At 41.0% G+C, this 27,245-nt stretch overlaps 1 protein-coding gene across 1 annotated transcript in view; it reads left to right on the plus strand.

The window, feature by feature from the left end:
• LOC138284976 (baculoviral IAP repeat-containing protein 1-like) overlaps positions 1-27,245 on the plus strand; it is a 796,353-nt gene that overhangs the window by 495,298 nt on the left and 273,810 nt on the right. The window contains exon 11 of the mRNA XM_069224352.1: positions 14,693-14,863. Coding sequence (XP_069080453.1) covers positions 14,693-14,863 — 171 coding nt within the window. The remainder of the gene's footprint in view (positions 1-14,692; positions 14,864-27,245) is intronic.

The raw sequence follows: 27,245 nt of genomic DNA on the forward strand, positions 1-27,245 counted from the left end.
AACTATACAGAAGCCCCACATGAAGAGGGGGCCAACAGACTTTGTACTTGCCGCCTTGTGGGGGAGAAGGACTGCACTTCCCAGCAGTGCCATGTGAGAGAGTTGGCAGCTGGATATCCCCATGCCCCCTTAAAATGCACTCATATGCGCTGTTGTATCCCCGCGGTGTGGGACGCAAATTGCTTGGGCCAAGGAAGAAAGCCCTAACTATACATTAGCCCTGCGTGAGGAGGGAGCCAACAGACTGTACACTTGCCACCTCATGTGGGAGAAGGACTACACTCCCAGGCCGCCCCATGTGAGAGGAGGTGGTTGGGTAGCACCACAGCCCCTTTCACTGTGATCATTAGCACTGTCGTATCCCAGTGGCACGGCATGCAAATTGCTCTTTAGGGCCAAGGAAGGAAGCCCTTACTATACAGAAACCTCACATGAGGAGGGGGCTAACAGACTCCACACTTGCCATCTTATGGGGTAGAAGAACTATACTTCCCAGCACCCCGTGTGGGAGGTGGCTGGGTATCACCACTATCCCTTTCAGTGGGCTAATAAGCGCTGCTGTATCCCCACAACACGGTATGCAAATTACTTTTTAGGGCCAAGGAAGGAAGCCCTATACATTAGCCCAGCATGAGAAGGGGTCCAACAGGCTCCGCACATGCTGATTCATAGGGGAGAAGGACTACACTTCCCAGCAGCCCCTTGTGATGGTAGGCGGCTGGGTATCACCACACCTCTTTCAGTGCGATCATAAGTGCTGGCCCATCCCCGCGTTGTGGAACTGGACTGTGCCTGGTTGAAGCCCAGGCCAAGGGCAGGCCCATTCACGCCCGTCAGCCTGGAGGAGGCTGGACCCTCCCTCTTGTTTTTTTTTCTTCCTTTTGTAACAAATTAAATCACCAGAGGAAGAACTTGGCCTAAGTAAGGGGGCAGCCTCCCCTGCTGATCCCTTGGACGGGAGGATACCAATGACTCCAATGGGAAACCTCAATTTAGATGCACAGAATAAAGCAAAGAAAGCAAATAAGATTAAACTGGTTGAGTCTGGTGGCAAGCCCCGGTCAGGCTAAGTGAACATTAAACAACTGGGAACAAAAAACAAATGACCCACCTTCACTAATGATTCTGATCAATCGAAATCCGTGAATTTAATAATAACAACCTGTCAAGTCAAGGTCATTAACATACGTTCATATAAGGACACTGTATATCATTTTATTTTACAATTATAATTACATTTATTTAATACTGCATACATATACATAGCACAAATAGTCCTATCCTATGCAACATGCAAAAGGCCAAAAAATATAAAAAAAGAAAAACTATCATTCACACAATTTCAATCATACTTATTGAAAACAACAAGAACAACATGGATGAAACATTTTCAGAAAAATTCAGACACCCCCCAAAAGAATCAAGCACGATTCCAAGCAAGAGGACCTATGTAATCCCTTTGTGGATTCAACAATATCACTTAATAGGAAGTCCTCAACATCTATTAAGTACATTATTATGGGAGTTCATATAATTGTGGTTCAATACCTTCACAGCACGGTCATTGACTTTTCTCTCATAAGTTAAAATGTCCAAGAGTCATGGATCATGTGGAGGGTTGAAGTCCAGTCGAGCGTTTCGGTGTTAAGTGACCCAAAGGTTCACCCACCTTCCTCAGGGCACACATCCGATATAAAACTGAAGGCCCCCAAGGGGAGGCTATAATCCTTATAAACACAGTACTGATGTGCAAGGGGTTTGCGCTGCTCAAGACCCTCATAGAATCCACTATTCCTTCACATTTTCTGTCGTAGCAAAGTCATTCCTTACTGTTTGGCGTGGATGGCGTTCTTCCTATGTCTTGCCGTCTTCGTCCTCCCATGGCTTGAATGGGGAGAAAAGGCAGCCATTAAACAACCGGGCCCATCAAGGAAGACATTGCTGAGACATTGTTGGGCAAACTGAGGGCATGATTGGGACCTGTAGCGAAATCTCAATATGACGTCCCTAATTGCAGACTTGGCTGTATTGAAGACGCTATAACCATTTTGCAAACTAGCTCGAACTCTCACACGGGGATGCACCAGCCCAAACTAAAGCTCAACAGCTTAATAGTGTGATTCGGAGTTCGATTTTAGGGGAGGGGGTGTTGGGGAGGGCAGTCAAGATCATGAAAAAAAAAAGCAGATGGGATGATCTAGTCATGTCGTTCAGATTGTCATCAATTTATCTAATCCAGGTCAGTCTCACTTTAACTTAATTAATCAAGGAACTGTGCATTCTAAGGGTGCTAAGTCTATGCCGCAGCTGAAAGGAGCTAGGGCTAGTAGTATCCTGATTGGTGTACAGGCCACATATTTAGCTCAGAGGGGGGGATAGTGCTGAAGGAAGAAGGCACTGTTATAAATCTACCCCCCCCAGAAGCAGCCCCTCAACAAATGTTCTGAGTAACATCCCTAAGTTGAGAACGCGACTGGGTGAGAACTATTCTCAGCTAAAGAACGAAGTCACAAATTGGATGGGCTCCCACTGAAGACACATGAGGCCCTTGTGTGACTACATTAATATGGTCTGACAAGTCAACAGTCAACGACAGAAATTCCATTCAGTCAGTTCCTCAGGATTCGTAGGAATTGTAGTTCCATGCAGGAATATGATAGTAATGCCATGACTATGAAGGATACTTTTTTACAGCGGGGTTACCCCCATAGGGTTATTCGTGATGCATATAAGAGGGCCAAATTCTACAACCGAGAGGCCCTTTTTGTTTCACATCAAAAAGATAAATCAGACAGGATGGTGTGTGTTATTAGTCACTCTAACATCAACACCAAGATACAAGGTGTCATAAACACACACTGGAACATCTTGAACACTAATAAAGAACATGCTCCTCTTCTGAAACCTATGTTCGCCTATAAAAGAAATTCTAACCTGAGGGATAAGTTGGTGCAAGCAAGGTTCAATAAAGGCAATGAGTTCTTACAAAGAAGCATTACAGGAGCCAATCCCATCTTAGGAAACCATCGATGTGGGGTATGTCATGCCTGCGCTTATGCCGTAGTATCAGACTCTTTATCATATAATAAAAAAATGATAAAGTTAAAGAACATGACTAATTGCCAGAGTGCAAATATCATATATCTAATACTGTGCCTTGTGGATTAGGATATGTGGGCGAAACAGGTAGACAATTTAGGCAACGATTCAGTGAGCACAAATCAGCCATCAAAAATCATCGCTCCCAAGCTCCCCTACTAGATCACTACTGGGAGAAGGGTCACAAATATGATGACTTAAAATGGACCATTTTAGAAAAGATTACAACGTCCCGTGGTGATTCTGATAAATACAGAAAGAAAAGAGAGGTTTTTTGGATATACTTGTTAGATACCGCGACTCAAGGACTGAACGAAAGGATTCCGTGGGAGAATGCCTTTTTTTAAGGTTTTTTCCTTGTAGCAGGTTTATTTTTTACAAACAGTGGACTCTCGGGTGCTTTCTTCTGCTTTTTCCAGTTTCCCAGTTTTTTCAGTTTTTTTCAGTTTTCAATGTAGTTGTTGTATTATATACGGCCTTGTCCCTCCTGTTTCAGTCTCTGTATAAGTTGAGAATTTGATTTAATTTTTCTTGGCAACGTTCATTTAAGTAACATCCTTTAAATAAATAAAGTGTTCACATCTGGTTCATTTAGTTTTGGTCCAATAAAAGATGGCGGCTATGGAGCTTCTTAGTCTTCTTTAAGGCAGGAAGTTGTTTGTCCGTCCTTGGTGTTTACTTTCCAAGATATTTCGGAAACGTGTCAGCTGCTCAGACATTTTGGCAATGCATTTAAGAGTGGGGCATTTGTAGTTTCTTGGCACATTTTCTATTATATCTCACTTACCGCACAGACAAGGCGGTATCATTATTGTTTTATTTTTATTTTTTGCCCCGTCTCAAAATGGCGGCTACGCAGTTCCCTTATTTTCAGGATGCATTTTGTCCGTCCTCGGTTTTTATCTTTCGGATGACATCCCGAAAGTGCGTTGGTGGCTCCGCTAGCCGGAAAATGGGCTTTATAAACGGTTCAGCTGTTGCCTTTCCTTTTTCTGACTTCACCGGAATTTAGATTTACGCGGTCACAACTTTAACAAAGGGGCCCATAACATCTATACATATTGGTATATAAGTGGAAGCAGGTGAGGTTTTTTTTGCACTCATTTTCTTGTTTTGTTTATTTATCTTTCTGGGTTTGTGAATACTTGAATGGAACATATTTGCCTTTAAGATTCATGGCGTCCATTGTATTTCAGGGCAGGTCATTCTTAGCTTTCCCTTGCGATTACATTTTTCTTTTTCAGTGTGCGTATATTTGTCTCGGGAGAATTACATGTGGGATCCCAGCGGCAAAAAAGGAAATGCAATGAGGTTTAGGTGAGATTTTGTTGCCTCACAATTATTTGGTTGGTTTCTGTGAGGATAAGGTATAGAACATATTTAAATTATCCTTGTTTGGTATATTTTATCTCCTGTAGATATTTCAAGTCCTTCCAATGTGAGACATCACAATCAGTATTTATTATATCCTTAACGGAGTCATAACAGCCTTTCAAGTAAGACCTCTCGACTCTTGTCTTGGCATTTTCATCTCCTAATATGCATGCTCACCCAGGTGATATCTTCTTCGGAATATGGGAGCTCTTTTTGGGACATTTGATTTCCTTGATTTTGTTTTAACACGATGGCAAATATATTCAAACACAAGATTGTTTTTTTGATTATTATGATTTTGTGTATTGCATGTTCATCGTGGATGGATTAGATATAGCTGATATACACACTTTTGAGATTGGTAATCTTGAGTGTATTTTTTCTGAGACAGATGTATTGCATGGTAACAACTGGTAATCTGATCTCAATATATGTATTTCACAGTGGGGAAAATAATCTTTTTTGCTTCTTTTTTCTCTCACTTTCATTCTATTGGGCATTAATTATTTTTCTGTTTTGGTTTCTTCTCTCTCTCTTTTCTTTTGTTGTATTTGTTTCTTTGTTTCTTTTTTGTTGTTATTGTTACCTGTTTTATGTTTGTTTGGTCTTTTATGTTCGGTCAATTCACATTAGTATTGTTATCTAAAATATAATAATAACTTGTTTATTATAGGTATTTGAATGAGAATTCCTATAGTCCCCCCCTGGGATAACTATTGATATTTAAATCAGCTGTGTGCCCTGATGAAGGTGAGTGACCTGTCCAGGTCACTCTTCACCGAAACGTACGTCGGCACTTGCATACTGGGACCAAGATTTTGGATGGGATGGATGTTCCACCACAGCGACAAAAGAGATTAATTTAAGAGACTATACATCAATATATAAAATAAATATTTGTTTTTTTGTCTTTATATTTAAGTTGTAATTTGCTAATTTGATTAATACTATAAGAAGGAACATCATTGCTTTCCTTCCTTCTCTTTGTTTGACTCTTCTTGGTGCTAGGTGTTCTTTTAGAGTATGATTGAGTTTGTATGCCTATGATTTTTTATGGTTTTTATATAGTGGGTGGTTTTTGACTACGCTTTTGTAGCAAGTTTTTCTATTTGATTCAATATAGATTTTTCAGGTATCACTTAATAAAATGTATTGACTGTTTGTCTGTATATGTATTGCTTTGACTTGGTTTTGTTCTGTCTTTTGTGGTTAGCTTTTTATTTATAGCTCTTTACGGATTCTGGTATTTCTGGAACCCATAGTAGGAAGTTGGGTTGCTTTTTTCTTTTTTTTTCTTTCTCCAGACAAGTCAACGGAGCCATATTCTAAAACTTTTTATGGCAGATGTGTGGTGGTTAATTTCTCTCTGCATTCTCCTGTTATCCTCCACCAAATTATGGACTCCGCCTGTTACCTTTGGGAGCTTTTTAATGGCAGATAAGGCCTCCTCCATCCTCTGTAGTATCCGAAGGGGGTTATGAATGCCTACCTGTTAATCAACAGATTACTACTCCTTTGGCTAACCAGTTTGAACCCCAAAGTGACTTGCAGGTCAATGATTGACCATTATCCCTCGTCCCAAATGGGTTGTTGCCTGTGGATCATTTTACAAGGAGCAAATAAAAAACTCTTAATGGATTGCATAGTAATAATGTAATTAATATAATAAGCTGGAATATAGCAGGGATAAACAACAAAAGCCCAGGCAAATTTTAGGAAGTCATGGATCATTGCTCTTCAAGAGACATGGGATACTTTGAGTGGTTTCTTTTTAAATGATTATGTAACCCTAGTGGCATCTGCGATCAGGGCGGCTCCAGGTAGACCGAAGGGTGGTTTAGCCTTGCTATTTGCTCTAACCCTACGGTGCTAGGCGAAGCCTTTACCCAATGGTTCCCCAAATATCCTGGGAGCTCTTCTTCAGTTCCCCTCTGGTGTTGATATTTTGGATGTAAATTTGTATAATGCAATCTTTCAACAGCCCACAAATTGACGTACTTTGGCCTTTGAATCATCCTTGACGAGCTCGATAGTCTTGACATGTTCGATGGGCAGTGACATTTTAAATGCTGATCCCAATATCCGCCCATGTAGAGAGGGTTGTCGTGTCTGAGCTAGCCCTTAAAGGGGATGGAAGTAGGGACTATCATTTGGAGCACTCCTTGCATAGTAATAATTATAATTCACTTCTTTGTAAATATAATTTAATTTGTGCCTGTGATTCATTGTCAATTGACTCTTGCAGTTTCCTGCCTTATACTTTTACAGGTTGCGGTTGTTTTACAACTACTGACTATATTTTCTTGTCTGTTTTTCTTTTAATCCTCTTTAATTCCATGCAGGTGGATAAGGTGGGTAGTAGTGACCACAACCCTGTTTGGTTAATCTTGGTTTGGAATTTTAGTAAACCAGGGAACCAAGGCTTAAGAGGGCGAGCAAGGTACTTGCACAGACCAACGGAGAATGTTGAAATGGGCCTCAGTGGTGCTAGAGTCACTTTTTAAAGAGCTGTTTGTTAGCTTTGCATCACAGCTGGACATTTGCCTGGTAGAATCCCGGAACCATGTTAAAGTTTTAGAAGCCTTTATGCAAATTACTAACACAGTGCTCACATTACTATCCCAACCCTCAATTCCAAATAATGAAGGATCTAAGAAGTTTTTCGAGTGGGGGTGCTTATTAGCAAACAGAAGCTTGAGAAAAGGTCTTAAAGCGGTACCAAAGGACAGGGTATTGATATCAGCTTGTAGAAAGGCATATAAATCTGAAATACAGAGATGACAGAGGGACCTAAATGCAGAGTCATTGGAGGATCTCCTTGAGGCAGGCCTCTCTAAAAATTGTGCCCTATTTTGGAAGACAATAAATTCTCCTATACTGAACTATCAAAAGGATGACCTGGCCACCTAAAGCCATTGGCCTGGATCCTCCATTTTGAGGGGATTTATAACACAGTGTACCCATCTGGGAGTATTGCTATGCCTCCACCAGTTGTAAGGGTCTCTAACTCAGGCTTCCTATTGGATGAAGTACTAATAGCTATCTCTCAAGCAATACGGCCCCTGCCCTTGCCGGTGTTCCAGCCTACTTCTATATGGATCTTCCTGAAGTTTGGGCCCCATTGTTGACCTGCGTGTTAAATACTGCAGTGAGAGAGGGCACCCCCTTGTCTTGGGGTTCTTCTATTATCTTCAAAAGTTTTAATAAGGGGAACAGGGCTGCCGAACACTGCTATGGGTCGATCTTATTGATTGACTCAATAGTTAAGGTGCTGGGTAGAGTTCTACTCAATAAACTTAGGACCTGGGTCGAGGACAAGAGTGGAGTTCTGGACTAACAGTATGGATTTAGACCTGGACTGAGTAGGGCAGATCAATGTTTAAACTTACATCTCCTGATTAGTAAGTATACAGTAGCCAGTTCCGGGTCTGTCTGTCTGGTGTTCATGGACCTCACCTCTGCCTTCGACTAGGTAAATAGAGATAAATTATGGCCTTTGCTGTTACCTATGGGGATAGATTCAGATATTGTGTTCTTCCTTAGGGACCTGCACAAAAATATGAGTGTGGTGGTGCGAGATCTCCAGGCGCTTCTTGTACAGAACGTTTTGTGAGAAAGAGGGGGGTGCACAAGGGATATCTCCTGGCACCCTTCCTTTTCACCTTGCATATTAACAACCTATAACAGAATCCCCTGAATGTATGGCTGATTCGCCCAGGGTGAGTTCTCAAGTTATCCCAGCATTATTATATGACGATGATGCAGGGCTGTTGGCCAGGACCGCTCTGGGTCTACAGCAGCTTGTGGACTCATTTGTTGCCTTCATGGAGGATTTGGATTTACTTGCCAACCATGCGAAATCGTTTGTGATGGAGATGGGCTGCAAGCAAGTTGGATCTCTGCAGTTCCTAGCCAATGATCATTTGCTTGCAAAAGTGGACTCTTTTTCCTACTTAGAGGTAGTATTTGACACTTTGAGAAGCCACTGTTGGAGGGGGAATCTAACACGCTGATCAGACTTACCTCTGCAATTGCTGCCTTTGCCTTGAGACTAAGAAAGCAGGCAGTGGGAACCATGGTCAAGCTTTATGGAAAAAAAATGCACATCCTCCGCAAGTTATGGGAGCGAGGTGTGGGGATACTTGGACATGCCTGTACTTGAGAGGGTTGAAAATAGGTTTCCAGGAAATTGCTCGGTTTCCCCAGGGTGTCCCCACGTACATTGTTCATGAAGAATTGCAGCTCAGGTTTCTTTTGGATGTCATAGGCATACGGCTCTTCTTTATGTGGCTCAACGTTTGGCTGATGCCCGGCTGTCTCCTCAATAGAGTAATTCGGAGGAATTGTTTGGTTTTGGAAAGGTGGTGGGAAATAGAGTGGTTAAAATATGTTTGGGTTTACTTCCACCAGATGGGTAGGGTTGAGCTGTTTGATTCGCCCGAGTTAGTGATCAAAGCAGATGTTGAATGGTCCCCCAAAAACTACAATCTGGAGGAGTAGCTTAACCTACTGTTAGAAATTAAATTCCACGTAAAACCACTCAAGGTATGGAGCCCTCTTAACAATAGTCACAAGGGATTCTCATTGCTGATTGATACCCATTTTAGATTGAATGTATTAAGTAGTATTTTGGCTGATGATACTGTGTATAGTTTCCTAGGCCCCTTTGACCATGACGGAAAGTCTTCTCAGGATGACTTACATTATGTAATGTTTTGCAATTTTTTTAAGGTCCCTTTGAAGAATTTTATTCTACCCTTGCTCAGAGGGAAATGTTTCAACCAGGTTTGGTCAGCTGGTTTTTAATCATATTTTATGACAATTGTAGTATGTACTCAAATGCCTGTTTCTTGTTTTCTATATAGAAAATCTGTGGAGCAAGGTTGAATGTTGCACAGACATGAACAATTTTATTACTGGAATAACCTGAGAGGGGAGGTTTTTGTTTAAAGGGAAACTTATCCAGGGTGTCTTATTGATGGAATTTGACATAGACATGGTTTTACTTTGCACGTAGGTGTGTCTTAACAATAATTCCCCTTATATAATTATGATGGTTGGTCTTTACACTTCTCAATTGTTTTTAACTATAATCAAATGAAGATGGTTAATATTAGGCTGTATTTATATACTATATATATATATATATATATATATATATATATATATATATATATATATATATATATATATATATATAGAGAGAGAGAGACAGAGAGAGAAACTCATGTCCTCATTTTGTTAATGGGAAATAAATAATGAATATTGATACCTTTAATATTTGGGCTTGCATTTTGATTTTTCCAGTAACTGGTACCACCTGAAGCAAATTGGAAAGATTTATATTTGCGAAAGCTATTGCTGGAGTTTTCTTACCATTGCTAACAGGCCAGGCAGGAAACCAATTAAGGAAATGATAGATATTTGTAGACATAAATGTGTCCTTGTGGCCTGCTGTACTGCGGGAGTTTGGGAGCATTCAAATGTGGATTATCTCCAAAAGGTGGAAAATTTCTTCCTCAAAAAATTGCTAGGTGTACCTAGCTACTTATCATTTATTTGCCACTCTGAACTAGGTATCAGTTATATTGAAGACTACATTAAATTGTCCCCATTATTACTGTGTGTTGGACGTGGCCTTTTCTGCAGGGTCATCACCAGACATTTTGCCTTTTCCCTCCACTTTTTGATTAAATCGCTTTTGTTGGCTTTAGGACTCTGGGCACTTTACCACTGCACCAGTGCTGAAGTGCATGTGCTCTCTACTTAAAATATGGTAGCATTGGCTTATCAAAATATTTGATTTACTTACATGTCCCTAGTAAAGTGCCCTACATGTGCCCAGGGATTTTAAATTAAGTGCTACTGGTGGGCCTGCAGCACTGATTCTGACAACTACTTCAACAGCTATTTAAAAATGTGTCAGGCCTGCCACTGCAGAGCCTGTGTGTGCAGTTTTAAACTGCCATGTTGATCTGGTAGGTTAACCCCCTTACCAGGCCCAAACCTTCCTTTTTAATACATATGTCAAGCCTAAGGTAGGCCCTAGACAGCCCCAAGGGCAGGGATCATGTGTATTTAGAAGGTTGGACATGTACTTTTAAGTTTTACATGCCCAGGTAGTGAAAACCTATTAAATTAGAGTCCATCATTCCCATAGGTTAACATTGGGATTGTCTTATTACATTTTTAAGTGTAATTTCCAGTTGGGAAGAGATGTAAAGTTTGGTGTCTCTGGAATCACAATTTAAAGTCACAACTTATGGTGAAGTTGGATGTTATACTGTAATTCTGAAAATGCCACTTTTAGAAATTTGTCAGTTTCTTACTTTAAATCATCTAGTGCCTGCTGCCTGTCTCTGAATACACATCTGGGGTGGGTGACAGCTGGGCTTTTGTGCATTCCCTCCAGACAGCCACACACAAAGGGAGCTTAGGTGTGACTGAGTGGCCATCTGCATATTCGTGGGCCATCCTGGGCAGCATGGGAGGGAGGAGCTGACACACCTGAATGGGCTGGGTTCTGAGCCTTCACAAAGGGCTGCATAACCCCCTATAGTGTGTCTGAAGCTAGGACAGGAAGGGCAAGGAATTTGTGCTCTTGAAATGCCTCTCTTGGATGTCTCCTCACTTCAAAGGCACCACTTGGTATAGGAACTGAACTTCTGACCCTATCAAATAGGTACACTTCTGGGCCTATGGATACTCTGCCAGGAAGGACTGCTGTGCTGATAAAAGGACTGTCACTCTGCTGGATTCTGCTGGACTCTGCTGAACTCCTTCTCTGCTGTGCTGACCTGCTGCTGGCTGCCCTCCTTGCCTGGTAGTGAGCGGACTGGACCCAAATCTCTCCAACTCAGAACCAGAGTGACTCCAAGGGCTTGCTGGCTTGCCTCCTGTTCTTCTGAAGTCTTTGGAATACAAAAGACTTCCAACACATCTGCTACAACTCCTGAACCCATCTTCAACCATCTCCGGAGTCCTAAAAGGCACCCCTCCAGTCATGGGACCTTAAAAGTGGTTTTGTGGCTCCTAAAATCAAGCTTTTGGACACTGTCCAACCGCTAACGGGCTGCTGGCAAAAGAACCATGCCACTCGCACAAAGAGTCAGAGCGAGCTACCGCAAGTTCATCTCTGTGCACAGCAAACATTGCTGCTCACAGCTGCAAGGCTCCAGTCTGCCTGTCCACGATGTCCAGCCTAGTCTTTGTGCCCACAGACCACCACCAGCAACCCTCTCTGTGTCCCTGGCGACCTTCTTCCCCACAAACAGGACTCTTGGCTCAGCTCTGAGAAGACAAAACTTCAGTGTGACTTACCTGGGACTGTATCCGACCCGTGCTCCATTGCGCATCCATGAACTTTTGGATTTCAACTGACGCAACCAGATTGCCCCAGTTGGCGCTTCATACCTTTAAGCACTATATTGCATTTTAATCTTTAAAAATGTATATCTCGACTTCTATTAATTTGATTTTTGTTAATTTGGAATTTGTTTGTTCATTAAATTAAGCTTAATTTTTTAACCTGCTGTGGATTCTTTTTGTGTGGATTTTTCACTGTTTTACTGTTTGAAGTGTTGCACAGATACTTTATACATTTCCTCATAAGTTAAACCTGCCTGCTCTGTGCTCTTATGGTCTGTATCTGACTTGCCTTGGCTGGGACTGTGGTTCTTGCTTGGACAGGGTGCATATCTCTGCCACTCAGAAATCAATTTTCTAATACTGTGGCCCTCTATTTGGTCAAAAACAGCTGCGGCGTTGAATAGAGATGTTGTGGATGACTGTCTAAAATTGGATCGTACAGACCAGATACCCTGGTTGACATATATAAGGAAAATGCTTCACACCCTAGGTATGCATGCGTATCTTGAAGATGCAGACGCTTTGATGAGAATCAGTAAGATGGCTCTCAGTATGATTTTCAAGAATGTAAGGAGGAAAGAAAGGACAAGTATGGGTGGGCAAAATACTAGAGTTGTATCACATTCACTTTTGTTAATTAAGGATGGCATGCAACCAAATATTACAGTGGTCACAAATACACAGCATTGGTTTGCACTTGGGCGATTCCATGTGAACGCTGCACACGTTTTGGTAGATTTCCCCGAAATATATGAGTCAAGTGAGAATTTGCCCTTATGGTGGGCTCCCGTTGCAAATCACTTTACATGTGCTATTCTTATGCATTTATTACTCATTACCACGTAAGGACTATATTACTCCTCTGTTTTTGAAAAATGTAAATTTAAGTCAATGCAGACCAGATCCTATTTACTTATAACAACTTCATACCCCTTTTATCTACATGTCTGTGGCCAATTTTGGATGGCAGTGTAGAACGATTAGAAGGACCATTAGAAATTTAAACCTGTCTTACGATTTGAGTATTTTTAATGTTTTATGAAGAGAGCGATGTATTTAATATGATCATATTAATGGTAAACGTTTACCGCGTTTTTTAATGGTTTATTATAAATGCTTTTATTTGGTAAGTGAGGATTACAGTGGATCTAGATCTGATCCATATTTTTTTCGATGCCACAATCTTTGTCATTATGTTGTATTGTTGAGTCTATTGTATGCTTTGATTTGATCCTATGAACTGTATTTTTTATATTTTATTCTGTCTTTTATGGCTTATAATTGAACCGAATAAAGCTGAACTGAGCTGACTGAAACATGCAGAATGTCTGAGGGGGTTCAAGCCTCCCTCCTCCTCAGCAAACTAATATCAGTTTACGGAACCAAGGTCCCCGACAGCCGACCGCATGGCCTGCCACAAGCCCTACTGCAATTTCAGCACCTCAGCAATGGAGTGCTTCACCTGTCCCGATGTCCCTTCCGGGCACCCCGTGGCATCAGTAATCTTGCTGGTAAACCACACTTACTGTGACTGACACACCTGGCATGGAGAAAAGCTCAGCAAGCCCTATGCTGCTGGCCACACCAAAAGGTGGACACCTACTCTACGCAGACTGTGCGCCGCTGCTTCCGACTGTTCTGGCACAGACCAGCTCACTGCAATCACGCTCAAAACGCAGGGTGCATGCAGCCACAGCATCCTGCACACATGGTGGCAAGAAAGAAGCTTCAGCAGCTCAAAGGCTATCAAAATGAACACAGCATCCACGAGTTGCAGCATTTGTCCTTTAGATAAGGATATCATTCATAGCACAGTCCATGTTTTCCTGCTTTTATCAGCAGCTCTTTAAACCTTTGAGGACAGCACTTTTGGTGAGCAGTTTCCTTAAAGGGAAGATGTTTGTGGCCCAAAGCTAAACGTGGTACAAACAAGCCTAAACAGACCGTAAATTCAACCTGTTTGCAGCAAACAAATGCTAGCTCTTACATGAAATGTTGGGAGGAGGAGACCACGTATTCATAAGTAATAATGACAAACCCCAGGACCTAGGCCAGATATCTACCTTCTCCAGAGGAGGGATGGTACCTGCCTAAGGCAGTTGCTTTCAGTAGTTTTCCCCTCGGTTAAATCTGGTTAATAACTCTCAATGAAGAATCCCTTGCAGCGACAGGGTTGCCAATGAGTGAGCTGAACTTACACAAGAACATCAAGGGTTGAGAGTGTTTCACTGGGCCACTTCTCTCTGGTGAAATCCGACGAAAGTCTGGGTAACACTCTGTCTAAAAACTGTAGCCCCTGGGTCGGAAGAGAACATTTCGTATCAAATTCAGGGCAACTGGTAATGGGCCCCTCGTTAATTGACGCCAAAAAAACAAGTAATTGTATAAAAACGATCAGTGCCTTTATTTGGACCCAGACTGGCAATTGCCTGTGCTGTATATGCATTTTGATGAGCATGATCATGTCATAGACTGTTTTCAGAACCTGCTTGACCCAGATAATTCATTTTCGATTTCATCCTTATAAATGTTGCATAGGATTTTGACCCTTTGAGAGTCGGTTGATTGAGCCTTTTTCTTGCAAGTCTAGAACAAGATTTTAAGGGAAAGTTGTGTTTCCACTGTGTCTGTGTAAAAAAATACTTAGCCTTAGTTGCTAATCAGTGTCTACAACTTGTTTTAGTTTTAGTCACTGTAAATGTTGATAGATAGCTTTTCTATCTCCGAGCGGCTATGTATAAATATTTCACGATGCGTTTATATTATAAAGGGCAGCTTTGTGGCATGTAAAACAGATTTTTCAATGTTCATCTCTCACTTTCAACATTTGGTGCTTTCCATTTCTTTCTAGATCATCTTTTTTCAAATGTATACAAGTTCAAACAGTTGAAATCCTTGTCAATGCACCTTTGCACAGATGTAAGCGAAAACAGAAAAACTCTTAATTGCCTGAAGCATGTTCAAAGGATTGAAACATTAAAAATTGTCGATTCCACTTATTCAGATGATTATTCTGGACTTGGTAAGATCTGGATTTGTTTTGTACAAATATGCGATCTATATTGTGTAATACAGTGCATATGTTTCTATCAATAATTTTAAAGTGATGAACTGCTCCGCCTTCACTTGACCTTGAGTGAAGAGGTCTCCAATTTGTAGAGGATACAACATGTTTTTCTATATGTTTGAACATCAACCTCCTCTAAAGGAATAAAAGGGAGATCACATAGGCTCCAGTAAAAGGCTTAGCACTGTAATCAAGAAGGTCAAAGGAGCAAGACAAGAAATACTCACGCCTGAGCCCAGATTGGGTAGCATTTTCGGTTTGAAAGAGCATTAACACGGCATACTTCATTGGACTTGCCATTTCAAATCTGGGTACCCTGTAGATCTATAATAATGACAATAAAGCCAGTGACTGATCTCAGGCATTTATGCCAACCTGTTCTGCCTCCCCGACATATAACCGAATGTATTGGAGTTTCAGTGGGATGTTGAGGTGGGGCTCACAGCGTGGTATAGGTGCAAGTGAGTAGTCAGAGTAGAAATCCTATTTTGCCTAATGGCTTCTGCATGAGTGTCAGTTAGGGATAGCAGAGGGGCAGCCAGAGGGAGCAGGCACTGACCGTGCTCCCCGGTCTCTGGTCATGAAGGCAGAGCAGCAACATATAGAAAACTGGGCTCTAAGGGCCAAATGTATTAAGAAACCGAATTGCGTTTCTTAAGTAGCAAATTTTAAGAAATCGCTATTTAAGAAATGCAAAATGGTATGCATGTTTTTTGCGATTCGGTAATAGCGATTTCTTAAAATTCGCAAATGCTATTACTGAATTGCAAATAGAGAATCCGACCCCATTTGCACCTACGGGCCTGTTGCAAATGTTTTTGCATTTCCCAAGTTGTAAATTCCAGTTAGGAATTCGCAAATTAGGAAATGCAAATCCCAGGGTGCTGGGGGCCTAAGGCCCCCCTCTGCTGCACCCCAAAAATATTTTTACGGACATGTGAAGCACACACATGCCTTAGGGGCATGTGTGCGATACATGTCAAATTTAAAAATGTATTTATAATGCATTTTTAAAATTTGCACATGGTTACCACCAAACTTTAGTTTGTGGTAATTGCATTTCCTAAATGCCCAGTTCCCATTTGGGAAATGCTTGATACATGTGCTTTGGAAATCGCAAATAGGAATTCCCTATTTACAATTTACAATTTAGAGAATCGCAATTTCTGGCAGTATGCGGCTCAGCTGCAATACATCTTAATATGGTGGGCAGAACAGCGTTGATTTGGCAGTGTTTTCGGGACCGCCAAGTTCTCAATCAAGCCCATAGTACATCGTTTGATACTCTGAAAATGCATAACATCCATGAACAGAAAGTTTTAAGAAGTGCACTATGCTAAACATTACACTTCAACTTTGCCTATCAGTTTGCTGTTTTTGTAGCATGACTTGTGGTAGTACTGTTATCAGTTTGGCAGATATAATCAGCCATAAAAGTACATTGCAATAACAACATAACAATTCATTCAAAATGCAGACATCCTAAATAATTGATCAAAACCACATTAAAAGGTTTCATGTCATAAAATGTGCCTCCCCCTCGCCCTTTGAAATAGCATTGCTTTCTGTTATCTCAGTGCATGTCTTAAAAAGGCACTAAAGGAACAGCAAATTAACTTGGACTGCTTGTAGAAAATAAAGTGCAGGTTTACATTTTAAAAGGCTATGGTGTGAGGTGTCTATAAAATTTACAGAAAAAATGAAAGTTCAGCAATGTTTAGGGCGAGATTTCAGTGAACGGACATAGAGAGATAGACGCAATCTTATATTAGCCCAAGGACAAAGACAGATAAAACCTTATATTACCTAATGGAAACCGCGTCAATAACTGTTTTTTTCCACTCGTAATTATCAAATGAAAGGTAGGAGGAAATATAGGGAGCTAGGCTAAGAGATGTCTGAAAAAGTAAATACCCTTGCATAGTGGGTTCAACCATTTCTGTTTTGGCCCTATCACCCTTTCCACCCCCTCCCAATAGTACTGCTTAACCCAATTAATGTCTGCTTATGTAATTTTTTATGGTTTTGAGTACAAATTATGTCACCCTAGTTCATTACATAGCTTCTGTACTTGCTGAATCCAGAGGATTTTATAGTCGAGGTCAGAGGCCAAGCAACCTTCTATGATATTTATGTTTAGACTATACCGACAGCCACAATAAGGGGGGGACTAGTTTGATTTGGTCGGACACTTACTTTAATTCTAAATCCTTGCGGACAAAGTAATAGGAGCCATTGACTGGTAGACCTAACAGATGTCTATAAAATCTATTTTGTTCCACCTGAAGGTTCTTTCATGCCCTCTAGCCCCGACGTGTTGATCAGGATAAATTTCTGTCTATAGATTTCCATCAGTCTGTGAATAGTTTTAGGTTAAAAAGAGACCCTATTGCTTGGTTGAACTTACTAGACCTGCTTAGCAGGTGACCGGTATGAAGTGAAATGCCTCACCAGAGAGTTTTAATTAGTTTATAACTCTTTAGTACAGTCCTGCATGGGAGTCTCTCTAAACTCAGTCAATCTTCACGTAATCCGTCTTCAACTGACCGTCATTCAAAACCCACATTCTAACTTAGATTCTTGACCCGCGCTCGAGTCAAGAATCTAATGACACAACACTTCCCTATCCCTTAACAATTTCAAAATATTAATTACATAACTCAAATATTAATTACATAACATAAATATAGAAAATATATTAGACAATAACACTTCCTTTTACATTCCAAAGTACAATGCAAAATAATTCAGTCAAAATAAATCTACCCTAATTAAATCAATAAAATCTACCCTTTCAAAAAAATAACACCTCCTTTTGTCAAAAGCACACAACAACATCAAATACATCAATTAAATACTTGAAACATAATTTTACTTTGGTGCTCACGTAATATACTCATTCAAATATCAAGAGCTGGACATCCGGGTTTGTGCCTAAGCCTCTGCGTAACGTCCTGTGATTCTGGGCAAATCACTTAATCACCCCTGCTCATTGACAGCACCTTGAGACCCTCATGGGTGATGAGCCGTACTATATAAATCTACATTTCATTTCATTTCAAATATGCAGGTTTTGTTTTATAACACGTTCACTTTTGCTTAGTGTTCCATTGTGTTTCCCACCTGCACTCCCCAGCTCCACTACTGTTATCTTCTGATACCCTTCAGTACCATCATTTACTCCTTCCCCTTCAATCCACCCTCTCTTGTTACCATGCCGCTCACCACCTTCTTCCTCCAGCCATTCAAATCGTTTCTATTTCCCAATTCCTGGCAGTTCCACAACTTTATTGCACCTTGTCATCCGCCTCATATGCCTCGCTCTTCCATCACTTAATCTGGCTGCATTTTTCCAAGCGCCTAAAATTTAGTAAGAGTGTCCTCTTTCCTTCCTTTTCCCGGTTTCTTCACATATACCATATCACCCACTTGCACCCTCACCTCCTTCACACCTGACTCATTATTACAATACGTGTCTTGCACATCCTTGATATTCTGTCTTACAGTTTCTGGTGACCAATGAAATTGTTTGGATATTTTCCTTCCAAAAGGGTACTGTAACTCGCATGATGGTAAAAGGGCTATAACTTGTAACTCCTGGGGTGATACGATACATACATTCCATTTTCCTTATCATCATCCTCCAATTTCTCCTTTTGGTACTTGCCATTTGGATTACGCCTTTGGTAACGCCGGTGAACTTTTCAACCTCACCATTACCATATGGATGATAAACTAATGTGTATTTATGTTCTACCCCATTGCACTGAAAAAAACGTGCTGTACAAAAGTGAGAACCATTATCTGTAATAACCTTTTGGGTAACCCTTCTCTCTGGAATAGTTTATCTAGAAATACAAGAACCCTTCCTGCACTGACTGTGTCCAAATCAGCTACCTCCGGCCATTTAGAGAAATAGTCCATAGCCACCAAAATAAATCTACGGTTGCCCTCTTCTTTGACTGCAGCGCCCATGATATCCTCTCCAGTTGTCTCAGATGCCATCTTCGTACATTCCACTGGAACTAGTGGTGGTCTCAAAGTTACCTTGGATCTATCAGAGCTCTCACACTCCCCACATTCTCTCACTACATGTTTTGCATCTGTATTTACTCCAGGCCACCAATTTTTGTTCTGCACAACCTTTTTACTCATAACAATCCCCAAATGACCCTCATGGCACAATTCTAAAATTTTATTTAACTTTTGAGGTGGTATAATCTTGTCCCCTCTCAGTAAATTGTCATCCCACACAGTTCTTCTGGTACTTCCCAAAATTTGCAACAATCCTCTTCCAAAAACGTTCTTAACTTTCACCCTCCAATCACTTAACCCTTCACTCTTTGTAACATGATAGCACTGCTCATCGCTTCTTCCATTCTTTTGTGGTTAAGGCACTTTATTCTTCATCACCCATCCAAGCCACTTTTAGCCCCTCACAACCGTCATCGCTTATTTTGCGCATGGCAACTGAAGCCTACTGAGATATTCTGCCACCTTATTCTTTGCTCCGGGTACATATTGTACTTTGTAGTTGTAATCTATCAACCTTATTGACAACCTGGCAATTCAAGATGTGGCAGTTAACCCTTCAGTAGTCAGCAATGTAATCAGCGGTTTATAATTACAAATCACCAACGCTTCCAGACCCCGTATAAAATTCCTGAAATGTTCTAAACCCCCTCATCACCACTAAAGCCTCTCTTTCCACCAGTGAATAACACTCCTCAGCCGGGGAAAGTACACAAGATGCGAAGGTGGCAGTTGTTTCTTTGCTCTCCTCATCTTTTTTGAGACAGCACCAATTCAAAATTCCTCCTTTAACCTTTCTGACCATTCAAACTTGACTCTATTTTCAAAAAGTTGTCTCATTCCACATGTTTTCTCTGAAAAGCAGTTCACAAACTAGGCGTAAAATTCTGTTAGGCCTAGAAAAGACCTCAACTCTTCCTTGTTTACTGCTTCAGGAGCCTCCTGAATGGCTTTCAAAAGATCCTTCTTAGGTTTTATAACATTCTTGCTCACCTCATGACCCAGACTATTCAGCGTTTGCACCTTGAATTTACATTTATCAAACTTTGCAGACAGTCCATTCTTTTGCAACGTTATGAGAACTTTTTTCAAGCAACTATTATGTTGGTCTTCATCTTTGACCATCACAAAAATATAATCTTGAAAATAACATATTCCTTTATCCCCTTTAAAAGCTCAGTCATAAGTTTCTAGAATACTGTGGCCACCAAAGCTAAGCCTAACAGCATCCTAACAGACCTATGGCAACCTGTGGGTGTCATAAACGTAGTAAGGCTTTTACTATCCGGGTGCAAGTTGATTTGATGATACAGTGACGCCAAGTCAGTGGTGTAAAACCATTTCATCCCCTTAGTTATGGCTAACATCTCATTTATTTTAGGCAGGGAAAACCTTTCAACTGCAATATTCTCATTGAGATGTCTCAGGTCCACACATAGACTGATTTTCACACTGGGTTTCCTTGCCACCACAATGGGAGCAATTCGTTCAGATGCTGCTACTTTCTCAATTATGCCTGCAGTTAATAGCTGTTCTGCTTATGCATTTACCTCCTCCCTTACACTGCAAGGTAAATTCATAATTTTGTGTATTTTTGGTTTGGCATTTGTTTCTAGAACAATCTTGTGGAAAAATCTCTTCAATGATCCCACCTCCCCTGAAAACACCTCTGGAAACTCCTTCCTCAATGTATTACCTACTCCTTCTCCATCACCCATTACTAATACCTGCTCCTGAGTATTGGGTTCAAGGATGATTCCTAAGGCCCTCAGATATATCTACCCCAATACTGATGGACCTTCCTCAGCAAGATATCCTTTTCCCATCACCTTTCCATTTTTTTAAAGCTCAGAACTCATCACTCTGTAACCAACCATGGGTATGGGTTCCCCGGTGAAACTCTCAGTGGTAATGTCTGCTGTGAGAAGATGCAAACCCAATCTCTTCTCAAATTTGTTTTTCCACAATTTTGTGTCCAATATGGTGTCAGGGGATTCTGAATCAGTAATTATAAGGATTTTCACTCCTCCCAACTTGATCTCACAGATAGGTTTGTCTCTACATGCTTTATTTAGACTTCCTATAACATCAGAAGAACTCTTTACTTCTCCATCTATACTCAAAACACAATTTCTCCTGTAAGTCTCTGTTCCCTCTTCCGAGGTGTTTTCCGATTCAGAACTACTGTTCTCATCAGCAATCCTCACCTTCCCATCCTTGGACTTCCTTCTGCATACCTTAGCAAAGTACCCCTTAATCCCACAATTAGAACATTTCTGATTTACTGTTGGACAAGATGTGCTATATGCTAGCATCTAAAACATTTCTTAATGATAATACGATTTGTAGTCTGCTACTGTCCTGTTATTTCTTTCCTACTGCTTTCCTTGCAGGACCATTTCTTTTCCTTGCCCTGTACATCCTTCTTTTTGCCTGGCTTGACTTTTGCCACCAGCTCACTAGACCTCTTAGATATAGGATTATCCAAAGCCATTTTTGTACACCTGGTAGACACTTCTGCTTCCTTTACTGTTGTAAGGACCCTTGTATCGCTACAAGACTGCTGGATTAGGGGCAGCAGCACCTCTGATTGTAGGTGACTGAGTCACTACCACAACAGCTGGCAGCTGTCGGCCCAACGCTTCGGGCTTTCTAGCAGCACCTCACCAAAACCCAAGTGGTGAAGGTGATTTCTGGCAGCCTAGTGCCTGGACTCTGAACTGCTGTCAGGGAAACGCGGTGCAACAACTCTTACCCTTTTCTCTAGTTAGAAATGAGTCTCTTACACACATAGGCAAGAAAGAAGATGCAGGAAAGTACTCAATATATTTATTGAAAAGACTGCAATCTACAATAAAATGCATGAGCTGCAATGATTAGGATACTGACAAGAGACAAAATCAGGATTGTATAAATAAGTGAGGTGAGTATGAACAATCCCAACATTTTGCGATAAACATGGTTATACAACTTCTTTTCTAAAGCGTATGGTCTACCATAAAGACAGCAAGGTATGATAAACCTAATATGCCCAAACCATGTCCATGAGAAGTGCCCCGATCCCTGTTACCTTGGAACAAAGTCAGCCTCTAGTCCCCAAAAAGATGTAGAGACTCAAAGGCTGAGGTCTGCTGCAAAATGATGCGCAGTATGGATGAAATCTCATGGATGGAACCCCCTCCAATGACCTTGATCCCACAGACTGTTTACATAGGCCCATGTTATTGTTCTTGCAGACATCCTGACATAGGTATGTACCTAAGTGTTAGGTATTGTGAGCAAATTTGGATCATCAATACCACAACAAAAATGCCTGACACGTTAAAATTCTGTGAAGCGAAAGGACATGATGACAATCCACTACGTACATTACTGATAATGATGCTTTAACGGAATGGCAACTGATTTCAACATAAAAACATTTCTTATAAAATACAAGAACTGCAAGTATTGCTAAAATGAATAAAAAGTGAATAATAAAAAACAGAGCATGTTTATCTAGATAAAAGGGCATAGGCCTCCAAGCCTAAGCTAAATTCCTGTACCCGAGCAAACTAAAATAAATCCAGAAGACCCTCCCCTATTGAGTAAACAAGGGCGCAAAATCCAAAGTATAAAAAAATGCTCTAAACTGAAATTCTAAAAGCAAATTTAAAATCATCGTCAGAGACAGGAAATCCACAAGCGGTGGCTCATAAGTCACCTCACGAATGAGCCTCAGTCTCACAGGGCATGTCCATGAATGAACCCTCATCGAGAACATTGACAGATCCATTCAGAAGTACACCAAATGTAGTGGAAAACTGGCTGCACACAGCCTAGGATTGTTCTGAACGTCGATGACCAACCATGCTCCAGCTCTTCCAGCAAGGAGGCTCCAAAGTACTGCTTCATGCAATCATGACACAGCTGGGTTGATGGTAACGCCAGCACTCTACTTTGTTGAAATAGGGCAGCCACTGCGTAGCACAAATAATAGTAGCAACATCCCTCCAATTAACACCACCAAAGACACTCGAAAAAAGTGAGTGTATGGCTGAAGGTATGACTCCAAACATGGTCAGGAAGGTGCTAGCAAACCCAGAACCGACAGCCTCAAAAAAGTGCACAATCCCTGTAGTACTAGACGTGTTGAACATTCTGCTGACCAATTCTCCAAAGTGTTTGGGGAAAATGGTATTTATTAGGGGCTGTATCTCAGCCGATGACCTTGCTACTGAGAGATCATACATCTCTCTGGCTGATGTCAGAGTAGCTTGTTTTTGAAATAATAGCACCTTCAGTCTCCTCAGCTTGTCACAATTTACATTCGAAGTAGCAATGTGAGACCACAATTCTGCTACTCTTATCTCTTGTGTGTGGGGGTGAATAAAATATGGCTGCAACAAGTTACAAATTGAGAAACCAAAATCACAGAAGGAATTCTAGGCTTCATGTCCCAGTAGCTCTCTTCGTTCAGAACCAAATAACTTCCATTTGAAAGTATCTGAAATACTGGATGAATCAAGGAATGTGAGTACCCTTCAGATGTCATGCCAAGCTGGCACCCTCCGCATTGCAAAGGCAGTGCAAGGACACCTGCTTACCAATCATAGAATGACTAACAGTAGTCTCACATTCGCTTCCGCTAAGAAAGACTTCTGTTTCTCTGTTCAGACATTTGAATTTGAAAGGCAATCCATACACTTCGTGGATGTGACTATCTCCTAGCCATCCATATCTGCCTGGGGCAAAATGTTTCTAACAGTTTGCGACATGAAAACTAGAAATGGGCAGATTTATAACACTGTCTATTAACCATACTGCTGAGGGAGTTTCCGCCACAGTAAAAGGCAACTTTTGTAACTTTTCAGTGTTAAGCATGGTGCAACTAGCTTCTTTTTTAGCTATTATCTGTTGCTGTCTGGATAAATTAAAAGTAGGAAGTTGCTACTATTTATGTGTTGCCAAGGCACACGGCCATTTTTCAGAACTTGCAATGTCCAACCTAACTGTATGATGTAACGCAGCTGATTCTGCAGATGTTGTAAAAATTACATGGCATTCTGAATGATGTTAATTGCAGACGGCACAATGTTATTTAAGGTGTATAGTCTGTTGGACAAAGTATTCATGCCATTATCAACAACAGCTAAAGCCTTTTCCATGTTTTCCTTATCTATCTGCCTTAAACGTGCAGCAGCTTCCATTTGAGAAAGCTTCCAAATCTCATTATATATGGCATACAGGAAATGTTTTGAGCGAGGCTTCGTAGGTCCTAACAGGAAATCTTGTAAGTCTATTTCCTCAGAAAGGACACAAAAATGTTGTTTCACAGCTGCTAAGGTGGAAGAATGTAACCATTGTTGGCACATTTTACCCACATTGTATGTAGTAGCAATACCCAAGTGTTCCCCTGAGACATAGCGAAAGTCTGGTCAGTTTTCCTTGAAACCCAGAGTAGTTAACAAAACGTGTCTGGCAACCATTTGTGTCTCTTGGCCACAATAACCACCCGCCGGGACCTGAAAGTCGGGAATGAATGGTACCATTCTGAACCCAAGCCGTTAGTTGATCTTCAGTGACATTGAAAAATGTTTGCCAATTGTTAAATTTTGCTGCTGTGGGGATACTGGGCGCATTTTATTTCTTTCATTTTTGCTAACCCCAGGCACAATGTTTGTTGGACAGCTTTATTTAAAAATATTATAATTTGCAAGGGAATAAGGCATTCTCTAAACAAAGCTTCACTACTCCGTATCAGCCAATCTTTAGTTCCCCAACACTCTTTACATCAACAGTGTTTTTCCAATATTCATAGCCTTCAACATCAAGCCGGGAAACAAAGGAATCTGAGTAAATCAGTTTTGTGTCCATTAGCAATATTTTCCTCATTCTGCAAAGAGATAATTTGAAATAATATGACTCAGCTTTTCGAGTGTCATGCCCAGTGAAATATGCAAAATTTTCTACATATGTTTTGGAACTTCCCACAGATGCAGTCGTACAATGCTCCCAATGCCTGTAATTGAAAACTGATCTGGGTTTACTAGCTCCATGCAGAAAGTAATGCCTCCATTGGTTGTAACAGAATATTTCCCCATAATTCGCTTTGTTCATATACACATCTTCACTTTCAAATACAGTATAGAAGTCTAGCTTCAGAGCATAGAATCAACTGTTTTAACGTCCCAGTCATTGGAAACAACACCCAGTGTTATAACATCAGTCATTAATTTTTTAAACACATATGGAATTTGAATGACCTCAGTTGGGCTGGATATGTCAAAGGGCACTTTATCCCAAACAATCCCATCAGGAATCGAAACTGATTAAATGATCACAAGGGACAAGTCTCTTTGAACTTTTTGTGAGAAGATAAGTAAGGTGTTAAAACGTCATCCAGCGGCTCAACAGCAGAGCGATCAGGAAGGTAATGCCCATTTATCAAGAGAAAGAAAACAATGACAAAACCAATCCATAAAAGAAATGCAAGCAATGTCAACAGTTTCCATGGATAAACCAAATAGTTATTTTAAACCACATATACAGCTTACGTGTCTTTGATACAGTTTCTTTTGTAGAATCAGAAGAATCAGAAGAAAAGTCATTGATATCGACGAAGTAACCAGAAGCAGTCCGTGCGAACACAGGAGCAGGTGCAGAGCTGGTGGATGGATCCACTTGTTGTGTAGGTTCAAGGTGGATGATGCCGCCTGTCTGTGTTGAATTTGAGTAGTATAGTCCCACATCTTGGACTTGTCTTGTTAGTGAATTAGCGACTGGAATCAGCCCAAGCTCATTATCCACCCTCCCCAAGCATGAGGAGGCAATTGTCTCACTGTTGTACAAACCAGTGTTTGCAGAAACATTGTTTACTGCTTGTAGAAGTATATCCTGTTGCAGGCTTGGGTGCTACACAAGGAACCTCGTGGTCTACTGTGCAGGATAGGCAACATGGTACAATTTGATGTTGTCAATGGAGACAAATCTGTTTCCTTTAGAACCAGGCAGCAGTGGTAGGATAACAGTTCTGATACGGGTATTCCCAGGACTGGAACTGGTGCTCTGTAAGATGGGGCGAATTCCTTCTTCACAGCAATCTTTTCACAAACCAGATCCCCAACTATAGGAATCTAGCTGGTACATGTTGTTGACAAATCTCTTATTCCCAAGGTGGCGGTACAGGCGGATGAATTGTCATCACCAAATTGCTGTAGCTCCTGTATAACAGCAACACGTTCACTCATGTCAAACGATGTGTCTGCTACCACCAATCCAGGTCCATCAAGATCTGGGACATACATAGGTATCCCAAACAACACCTCTTAAGGGGTGTGACCTCCCAAGGACCTTCAGGGCAGATTATTTAATGCTCTCTGGACCCTATATAGGTGATGAAGCCTCTACGGCTGAACCTAATACACTTGCTGTTAAGGATTGCGTTGAGTCTTGATTTCTCCTTTCCACAACCGAATTACCCTCAGAATGGTAGGGTGAGGAGTAATGGAGTTCAACACCCATCGGCCCTAAATGCTCTAAAGGCAAAAGCAGGGCCTTGTCCGAGTGTAATTCTGCAACTGTATATATAACAATAAAGACCTGCAAATCTTTAATAAAAGTGTGAGCGTCAGCTGACTGTTGTGGCCATTCCCACAGAAATCTAGAACAGGAATCAACAGCCACTAAGATATATTCGTATGTGCCATCAGATTGTAAAGGACCACAATGGTCCAGGTACACACACTGTAGTGGTCTGTTTGACACTAAAAGAGATGTCTACCGTGGGCGTTTAATGTTGGAACCTTTAATTTGTTGGCAAATGCCACAATAAAGGACATATTGCTTGGTCTGTTTGTAAAGACATTGCTACCAGAAGCGTTTTTGTAAAAGAGAAATTGTTTCCACCATCCCTGCATGAGCAGAAAGGATACCCTCATGCACTGCTTTGATAAGATTTGAGCTCTGATCTTGGTTGAGGATTGTAGTGCTTTCCTCTTATCTAGTTTCTAAGCACTAACATAACACAACAGAAATGCACTTCTGAGGTCAAAGAAGACTTTTATTGTTGTTAATTCTTCCCCAACCCCAATTTTTATGTATGACGAATTAGTAGCTTTCCAGTCCGCGTTAATCAAACAAAATATATCAGTTTGCAATATACACAGCAGGTTATATTTATAAGATATTGAATGCAAAGCAAAACAAATACTTCACCGTGTGGGAACTATTCACAGCTTCATCTTTCTAAGGTCTGCAAGCTGATGACCCCTGTCAGCCGCGAGAAAGAGATTCATCTACCCACACGGGATTGCTGGCAGCTGAC

This window comes from Pleurodeles waltl, chromosome 1_1, assembly GCF_031143425.1.
Source record: "Pleurodeles waltl isolate 20211129_DDA chromosome 1_1, aPleWal1.hap1.20221129, whole genome shotgun sequence".
Classification (NCBI taxonomy): Eukaryota; Metazoa; Chordata; class Amphibia; order Caudata; family Salamandridae; genus Pleurodeles; species Pleurodeles waltl.